Source organism: Cricetulus griseus, chromosome 3 (assembly GCF_003668045.3).
Source record: "Cricetulus griseus strain 17A/GY chromosome 3, alternate assembly CriGri-PICRH-1.0, whole genome shotgun sequence".
In the NCBI taxonomy this organism is placed as follows: domain Eukaryota; kingdom Metazoa; phylum Chordata; class Mammalia; order Rodentia; family Cricetidae; genus Cricetulus; species Cricetulus griseus.
The window spans coordinates 78,450,360-78,459,814 of record NC_048596.1 but is presented as its reverse complement, the minus strand read 5'-3'; the positions used below and the strand labels follow the sequence as shown (position 1 = coordinate 78,459,814).

The window sequence follows — 9,455 nt, the reverse complement described above, 5'->3', positions numbered from 1 at the left end:
GGGCAGCATATAGGTTAACAGAAATGGGTTAATTTAAGTTGTAAGAGTTAACTAAAAACAAGCCTAAGCTATTGGCCAAGCTTTCATAATTAGCAAGTCGCCATGTGGCTATGTGAAAAACTCCCCTTTCACTAATCCATGGTGTGAATGTTAGCAGGAGGTAGGGCCTTTGGGAAACACTTAGCTGTTCAAACTGTCTGTGTCTATGATTAATTTTGGACTCCCATCACTCTGACAAAACAACTGAGATGAATCAAGTTAAAGCAGGAAAAGTCCGTCTTGGCTCATGGTCTCTGAGGTTTCAGTCCATGGGTTTGTGGCAAGGCATTAACTTTGGGGTTGGGAGCATGTGGCAGATCAAAGCTGCTCACCTCATTGTGGTGGGGAACTGAAAGACATACAGGCTTGGCGTCTCAATACCCCTTCCAGAGCACATCCTCATTGAGCTAACTTACTGTTCCTAAGCCCCACTTTTTTTTTTTTCCTAGACAGGTTTTCTCTGTGTATCTTGGCACTTTCTCTGGAGACCAGGCTGGCCTCGAACTCACAGAGATCCACCTGCCTCTGCCTCCCGAGTGCTGGGATTAAAGGCGTGTGCCACCAACACCCGGCCTCTAGGCCCCACTTTCTAAAGGCTGTGTCCTCTCAGTAGCATTAAGCCTCCATCAGATGACCTTTGGTGGCCACTATAACATGTGTCCTTATAAAAGAGGCCACCTTCCGTTTCAGTGGCTCATGCCTTTAATCTCAGCATTCAGAGATAGAGGTAGGTGGATCTCTGTGAGTTCCAGGCCAGCCTGGTCTAATGCTGCTTGGAACACATGTTAAAGACTTTGTCCCCAACCTGTGGTGCCAAAGGGAGATGGCAGAACTGTTAAGGCTCTGTGGAAGCAGAGACCATGGAGGAACACTGATTTACTGGTTTGATTCTCATGGCTTGCTCCAAGTCATCCTCCGACCTTCATGCAATCGAATGTGCACACACAAAATCCCCATAGTAAATAAATAATACATGCAATAAACATGCAGTATTTGTCTGTCTGAACTTGGTTTATCTTATTGAACATAATGATTTTCAATTCCATCTTCTTTTCTACAAATGTCATGATATCATTTGTCTTATGGTTGAATAAAATTCCATTGTACACTGATACACCAGATTTTCTTCATCCTCATGTGTTGATGGATACCTAAGCTGGATCTTGTGTTGACTTTTGTGAACAGAGCACCAATAAATATGGATGTGTAAGCATCTCTGTGATTAGCTGATTCAAGAATCCTCCAGGCAAAAATACCCAGGAGGTGTAGAACTGGGTCACACGGTAGTTCTAATTGCCATTGTGCCTACTGACGAGTGAACACCCATTTTTCAAATGAGTATTTATTTCGTGATAGTTCTTACTTACTGAGAAATCTCAAACTTGTCCTTGATGACTGCACTATTTTACCTTCTATGAGCAATGCATGGGGTCTGATTCTCCATCTCCTCACTAAGACTTGCAAGTTTCTTTTGTTTTTGTTGGTCTTAGTTCTAGTAATTCCAGTGAGTGTGAAGTAATATCACACTGTGGTTTGAATCTTAATCCTCTGATGGCCAGTGATGCTGAAAATCTTTTTCTGCATCTAGCTGAACATTTATACATCTTCTTTGAATTTTTTTGAGGCAGGGTTTCTCTGTGTAATGCTGGCTGTCCAGGAACTTGCTCTTGTAGATGGGGCTGGCCTTGAACTCAGAGATCTGCCTGTCTCTGCCTACTGAGTACTGAGATTAAAGGTGTGTGCCATCACTGCTCAGCTTATATTTTGTGTTTTAGGAGCCTCAGTGTCAGGAACTCATAGGGAGGTACCTCTCCCCTGGCATTTAGATTTTCCTTCCTTCCTTCCTTCCTTCCTTCCTTCCTTCCTTCCTTCCTTCCTTCCATCCTTCCCTCCCTCCCTCCCTCCCTCCCTCCTTCCCTCCTCCCTTCCTTCATTCCTTCCTTCCTTCCTTCCTTCCTTCCTTCCTTCCTTCCGTCCGTCCCTCTCTCCCTCCCTCCCTCCCTTCCTTCCTTTGTGTAACCTTGACTGTCCTGAAACTCACTTTGTACACCAGGGTGGCTTTGAACTCACACAGATCTGCCTCCCCAGCTTCCTGAGTGCGGGGATTAAAGGCATGTGCTGCCACTGCCCATTTGTTCATTTTTTAGTTGGCACGGTCATTGAATAGTAAGAGCTTTAAGTATTCCTGAGTATTCTTGAACAATTGTTTTTCTTTTCTTTTCTTTCTTTCTTTCTTTCTTTCTTTCTTTCTTTCTTTCTTTCTTTCTTTTTTTGTTTCTTCGAGACAGGGCTCCTCTGTGTAACAGTCAGTCCTGGCTGTCCTGGAACTTGATTTGTAGACCAAGCTGGTCTCGAACTCACTGAGATCTGCCTGCCTCTGCCTCCCAATTACTGGGATTAAAGGCATGTGCCACGGATGTCCTGTGGACATTTGTTTTTCTGACTGGAACATCATCAGGCATGGTAGGCAACTTAAAAATTGAAAACTGTATGTATGTGTTAGGGCAGTGCATACATGCAGATGTCGGGGCTCTGCATACATACAGATGTTAGAGGAACACTTCCAAGGGCCACTCCTTCCACCACATGGCTCTTGGTGATCAAGGGAAGGTCTTTAGGTTTGGTACCAAGTGCCTTTACTGGTTGAGCCATCTCACCTGCTGAAGTTAACAACTTTTATGGAGCATAAAGTAAAAATAAATAAATAAATAAACAAATAAATAAATAAATTTAGTCAAGAATGTAGCTCAGTGATACAGCATTTGCACATGGACAATGCTCTGGGTTCCATCTTAGTAACACACACACACACACACACACACACACACACACAGAGAGAGAGAGAGAGAGAGAGAGAGAGAGAGAGAGAGAGAGAATAGCAAGTTTAATGGGTTCTTAGCAGAAGTATTCCCTAAATAACCAAACAAAAGTTGGCATGTGCATTGTGGAATTGGAGTAAACCCCACTTGTTTTCATGAAGCATGAATATCCCCTGCACAGGGTTCCCTGATGCTTAGTGGATGGCTGTGTGCATGGGCTGACCATTGCACTAGAATGACTCACATGAGTCCAGCGCTGACTCAGAGAGCAAGGCTGGAAGACCCCTTTCTCACCCTGGCTGGAGGTGACTTCCTTACATGATCAGGGACTCACTGCTTCCTGGGATCAGCCTGACTCCCAGCTCTGGCCTGGATAGTTGTTGAGCTTTGGGGAGGAGGGTGGCTTTCCACCTTTTTCAGTCCTTGAGGGGCATCTCTTCTGTCAGTTACTTAGTCTGAAAGAGAAGCAACCACTTTTTAGATCAATATTTTCAAGTCTCTTTGGAGTTAAGCCTCAGTCTCAGGCTGGAGACTAAAAGACTGCTTCTCTCTCCCAAATGGATATGAATTTGAACCCTTGTAATGAAATTCCTGCACCCTCCCCATGAAAATGTGCATATATGTGAATATGGTGACAGTAGAGTAGCTTCAAAACGAGACACCTATTTTTGCAGTATTGAGGATTGAATTTAAGGCCACACACACTTGCTGGTAAGCACTCTTCTAGCCAAGAGCGCCACCCTTCACTCTGCTTATTTTACAAAAGAAAATTAAGTAAAGTGTGTGTGTGTGTGTGTGTGTGTGTGTGTGTGTGTGTGTGTGTTTGAACTCACACATGTGTGTTACACGCACATGTGGCCATGCTCAGTAGTTTTTTGTGAATGCTGGAGATTTGAACTCAGGTCTTCACTTTTGCATGGCAAGTACTCTTACCCACGGAACCACCTCTCCAGTCTGCTATGTTTAAATCTTGAAACAGTGTTTAAGGTGCCCAGATTGGCCTTGAACCCACTCTATAGCACAGGAAGGCCTTGAACTCATGATCCTCTTGCCTCAGCCTTCTGAGTGGCTGGGATGACAGGCCTACTGCACCAGTCGAAGTTGGGTCTGTGGCTTTGTGAGAAGAACAAGGGAGTATCGAACTGGGATATTCTGTTGGTCTTGTCATGTGATACCCCGAACTGTGTAGGACTCTGCAGAGACCTCACCATCAAGGACACTCCAGATGGAGCTGCCTGATCTTGACCTTCCCAGTTCAGAGCTGAATGGCCTCTTTGATTTTGCTTTTCTTCTTTCTTTTTTTTTTGTTTTTGGAATCAGGAGCTCACTCTGTTGCCCAGGCTAGCTCAGAACGCACTATGTAGCTCAGGCTAGCCCATAACTGTATAGTTCTCTTGCCCCAGTCTCCCATTTGCTGGGACTACAGGTATGTACCACCTCACACTAATTCATTAATTAGTCTTTGTGACAGGACCCATTGTGTATACATGGTTGGCTTCAAACTTGATGTATAGAACAGGCTGGCTTTGAACTCAACAGAGATCTACCTGTGTCTGCCTCCCTCTGCCAGAACTAAAGATGTGTGACACCATACCACAACACACCTAAATTTTTGTCCCCCCCTTTTAAAATTTATTTTTATGTGTATGGGTGTTTAGCCGGCATGCATGTCTGTGTACCACAAACATGCCTGGGTCCCCTAAGGCCAGAAGAAGGCGTTGGGCCTTGGTGACTTCAGATAGTTGTGAACCATCAGGTGGGTGCTGGGGATCAAACATAGGTCCTCTGAAAGAGCAGGTATTATAAACTGCAGAGCCATCTCTTCAGCCCTAAACATTTTTCTTTATAAATGGCTCAACCATGGTGTTCCTTTATAGCTATAGGAAATAGGGCACTGTACGTTCACAAAACACATGCAAGTGAGAAGTCCAGAGAGGGTACACAAAGTGCACAGCAAGTCCTGGGTGCACCCTGATAAACCAGAAGCTTTCTTACTGTCTAGTATTTTAAGCCAAGTCACGGCTTCAACTTGCTGGTGCTAGGCACCTGTCAGAAGCCCCACGCCATTACACACCTGTCATTCTATTGGGGCCCACAGGGCACACTGGAGAAAACATGGGCTGTATGGGCACTATGACAAATAGCCTCCAGTTAGAGATAACAAAACTTCTAGGAATTTCCCCAGCCTACTGCAGGAGGTCAAACCCAGGGCCATGAGCTTGTGCGTCAGGCAATTGCTGTTCCACTGAGCTACACGACAAGTCACAGAACTCCTGATTTCTGAGAGAAACCAGGAATCTGGATTTGGGATAAATCTTGCACATTTGTTTGTTTTGTGACAAGGTCAAACAATGAAGCCCAGGCTGACTTAGAACTCATGTAGTTAAGAGTAGCCACGAACTCATGCCTAGTTTCCTGCCTCAACTTCCTAAGTGCTGGTGTCACATGGCTTCGTGGATCTTAAGAATTGGCTCAACCACACAATAACCCTATGTAAACAAAAGAAAATACCATAGACCCAAGCAAGATATGTGGGCTTGTGTATAGAGACAGTAGTTAGGATTCTTGTCTAAGTTGTCCCACTTAGTGGAGCCAGGACGTCCCCATCACCACCCCTCCTGCCCAGGGAGCCGTCCCCTCTCCGGGTCCCCAGAAGAATGTCTTCATCCCACCCAGCAGGGCAAGAACTGAGCACTGCTGGCAGAGAGGATCTGGGAGGTCCGGTAGAGGAGTTGGGTTTGTGTCTAGGGAGGGTTGGGAGAAAACTGGCTTGCACAGAAGTGAGGAAGGCGGGGCTCTGGCGTGGCCCAGCCTCTGGCGACCTCAATCTCCCGGCTGAAACGACCGGTTGTTCTCAGCCTTCCCCTCTGACCTGCTACCCCGGGCATTGTTTTCTGTTCTCCAGGGTCGTAGGTGGCAGGCGAGGAACGCCTGGGTTCTGGCTGCTTGCCAGCCCTGTGACCTTCGGCCCTGGGGCCACTTGGCGGCCGCGCCTCCTGGACGGGAGGAGAGGACTCCTCATTTTCTGGCTGCTAGCCTCTACCGGAGGTTCCGCTATGGGCTCGCGCAGCTCCCACGCTGCGCTCATTCCCGACGTGGACCACATTCGCAGAGAGACCGGCTGTGAGTGTGCGGGGGTAGGGCAGTCCAATAGTCCGTGGGCGGGCACAGGAGGTTTAGTGTAGTGTAGGGGGCTTCTCAGAATGGAACTTGAGTATCCCAGATTGCAGAGACTTAGAGGGCTTGGAGTCAGAGTTCCGGAATCCGCGCTTCTGAAGCTGGAAAACCGAGATCCTGGCGTCCGGGATGGCAGGAATTTAGTCTTTGAGAACCAAGTTTGAGGCGGCCAGGGTTGATGGATCAGATTCCCTCAGTCATCCTGGAGCTCCGATGCAGGCAGAGCAGATGACGGATGCAGGGGGCTGACTTCGATGGGGACCTGGGATCTGGGAACTCTTCAGTTTCCAACATAGTGTTTCCTTGAGTCAAACTCCCTCCAGCCGGGTTGACTCCGCACCTGGGCCTGGGGTGGGGGTAACGACTCTCCCCTACCTGCATCCCCACCCGTCAGTCTCCTCCTTATGGTTGAAGCCTCGCTGGGGGTGGGGAGGTGGAAGACCCTGTTATACAAAGTTGGTGGGTGGAAGGGGAGGTTACAGATGAGAATAATCCCTCTTGGTTCCCCGCACATGTCCCCTGAGCCCGGGTTTCTGCAGCGCACCCCAATGCACATAGGATCTGGCGATAAGGGTTGAGAGTCCTCTGGGGGCTCATCCCACCTCCTTCTCTCCCACAGTCTCGCAAGCCAGCCTGCTCCGTCTCTACCACCGGTTCCAAGCCCTGGACAGGGAGGAAAAGGGCTACTTGAGGTGAGTAGAGCAGATCTAAAGACCTTTTTCCACTGGTTTTCTGGCCCCACCCTCTCTCTGACACCTCCATCGGCCTCCTTTGCCTCATTGCTTTGTCTCCACAGCCGCCTAGACCTCCAGCAGATCGGGGCCCTGGCTGTGAACCCCCTGGGGGACCGCATTATAGACAGCTTCTTCCCCAACGGGTGAATCTTGGCGGGTTGGTGTAGGGGAGAGGGACGTGGGTGGGAGGGAGGCTGCAGACGGTGGCAGTCTAAGTGACCATTGCCCTTCTCCATCCCTGCACCTGTAGGAGTCAGAGAGTGGATTTCGCAGGCTTTGCCAGGGTCCTGGCTCATTTTCGACCTGTAGATGAGGAAGATGCAACAATCCGAGACCCCAAGCAACCTGAACCCCTAAACAGCAGAATGAACAAACTGCGCTGTGAGTGTGTGAGACCTGCTCCAGTGAGACCCCAAGATTTACCCACACCAGGGAGAGGCCCAGGAACCTCTCACTCCCCTTATGAGCCCGATGAGGACTTAATGTTAACTCAGGGAGCCTCACTTTCCTCTTCCCTGTTACTTTCCCAGTTGCATTTCAGCTCTACGATCTGGATCGTGATGGGAAGATCTCCAGGAATGAAATGCTACAGGTTAGAAAACCACAGGGTGCATCAGATGTGGGCAGGACAGGATGGCTAAATGGAGTGTTGGTGGTGGTGGTGGTGGTGGTGTGTGTGTGTGTGTGTGTGTGTGTGTGTGTGTGTGTGTGTGTGTCTGTGTGTGTGTCTGTGTGTGTGATGAGTAGGGTTGCAGATGATTGTGTGTTAGGTAAGTCATGGGACTGGATATGGTTGGGTGTGGCTAGTTAGATGAATGGGTAGAAAGTAAGTAGGTATGAGGTTGGTAATAGAATTCATATTCTCAACATGGGGGTAATTTGGCATCTTGAGTGAACATTTACCAATGCCTGGAGATACTTGGTTGTCACTACTGGGAAGAGATCACACAAATGATGCTATTGAGAATGGGCCAGGGATACTGCTAAACACATCAAAACACCTAGGACGGCCTTCCACAACAAGGAGTTATCTAGGTCTAAATGTCAATAGTGCCAAGACCCTGGGATGGATGAAGGAGTTAGGGTAGAGGGAGAGGTGGGGTGGAATGGAGGATGGATGTCGATTGGGCTGTAAGGTTCAGGTTTAGGGGGGCACATTAGTTGTTGAAGTATGAGATGGAATCACATGGAAGACTAGACAGTGGAGCAGTGTGGTGTAGTGCTTGCTAGAGGCTACAGGGGAAATTGAGTTTGATGATGAAAAGTGAGTGAGAGAAGTTTGGCCATAACTTGGGGTGATGTTGGCAAGGGCTGGATTGGAGGAGCAGTCTCTGCAGCTCTTCCTTATGACCACGTCTCCTACCTCCCAGGTTCTCCGGCTGATGGTTGGAGTTCAGGTGACGGATGAGCAGTTGGAGAGCATCACAGACCGCACAGTGCAGGAAGCTGATGAAGATGGTGATGGGGCAGTGTCCTTCATGGAGTTCACCAAGGTTAGGAGAGTGGAGATCAGGAGCCCCTAGGACAGGAGGAAATGGGAGATAAAGTTCACCGGAGGATGGGAGCGACATGGGGTATAATACTGGGAGATGCCAGGACTCCAGGGGAGGAGGTGAGATGCATAGGGTTAAGATTCAAGCCTCTTGACTGGACCACACCCATCTCTCCCCAGTCCTTAGAGAAGATGAACATCGAACAAAAAATGAGCATCCGGATCCTGAAGTGACTCCTATGCCTTTGGCTCATGCAAACCTCTATTGACTTGGGATTTATCCTCGGGGTCCTTGGAGGCAGGATCCCCATAAGCTATATTCTTACTTTGAAACTCTATTGAGGACTGGGAAAGGGAGTTGGAGGGGTGTGGGCTGAAGTCTCATTTGGTTGCAGATTTGTAAATCAGCCCGTGATCATTTGGTTGCAAGTGACTGAAAATCTCACCCAAAGTGACATGAGTTAAAAAAGTGAAAAAAATTATTACATGGGCTCATGTAATTAGACAGCACAGAAGGAGTGCCTTTAAGTAAGCAGGATCCAATGACAAAAATGATGTCATCAGGACTGAGTTTTGTCACCTGTGTTTCTCAGCTCAGCTGCTCTCTTGCATTAGCCTCATTCTTTCCTTTGGTGGAATGGGCCACCAGCACTCCAGATCACATCATCCTAGCCCAGTAATTGAGGGGAAATAGACTTCCTCCCTTAAGAACATCAACCAAGCATCATCATCGACCCATCTGGGGTCTTTTCTCTCTCTCCAGGGGAATGGAACATTCTAATTGGTCATACCTGTGTCATGTATTAATTCTCAAGCTCCAGAAATAAGGTCTGAAGAGTTAGGATAGAGTGAGAGGTGACTGCTTTAGGGAAAATGAAGTAATGTTATCAGAAAATGTGTGTGCGTGTTTATGTTGGTTTTGCTCAGGCAATAGGAATGATGCATCTCCTTGCTACTTGGTTGAGCAAATGGAGGGAACCTAGAAATCTGGCCTCTGGGATGGGGTTTTCTCTGATTCCCTGGATGAATAATAACATGGTGGGAGGGAGAATGATGTACAAATAATAAATCATACATACTTTCCTAGTGTGTGTAGTTACTTTAAGTCTTGTAGAATGATTCTGTTGTGTTTATGGTAAGATGGTCAAACACTGACAGACTGCAGAATAGAGTATAAAAGTCACATTGAGGCAA

The 9,455-nt window shown here is 47.6% G+C and overlaps 1 protein-coding gene across 1 annotated transcript; it reads left to right on the top strand.

Moving 5' to 3' along the window:
- Positions 1 to 5,914: 5,914 nt before the first annotated feature.
- On the top strand, positions 5,915 to 8,495 carry Chp2 (calcineurin like EF-hand protein 2). Its single transcript, XM_027410278.2, has 7 exons — positions 5,915 to 5,981; positions 6,655 to 6,727; positions 6,832 to 6,912; positions 7,020 to 7,150; positions 7,300 to 7,361; positions 8,140 to 8,262; positions 8,442 to 8,495. The coding sequence occupies exons 1-7, from the start codon at positions 5,915 to 5,917 to the stop codon at positions 8,493 to 8,495; spliced, it is 591 nt and encodes a 196-aa protein (XP_027266079.1).
- The last annotated feature ends 960 nt before the right edge of the window (positions 8,496 to 9,455 follow it).

Excerpts from the sequence above, each read along its gene's own strand:
- Chp2 (XM_027410278.2), top strand. The coding sequence starts at position 5,915 with ATGGGCTCGCGCAGCTCCCACGCTGCGCTCATTCCCGACGTGGACCAC. Across the intron at positions 5,982-6,654 it reads CATTCGCAGAGAGACCGGCT|TCTCGCAAGCCAGCCTGCTC; the intron begins GTGAGTGTGCGG and ends TCTCTCCCACAG. Across the intron at positions 7,362-8,139 it reads CCAGGAATGAAATGCTACAG|GTTCTCCGGCTGATGGTTGG; the intron begins GTTAGAAAACCA and ends CCTACCTCCCAG.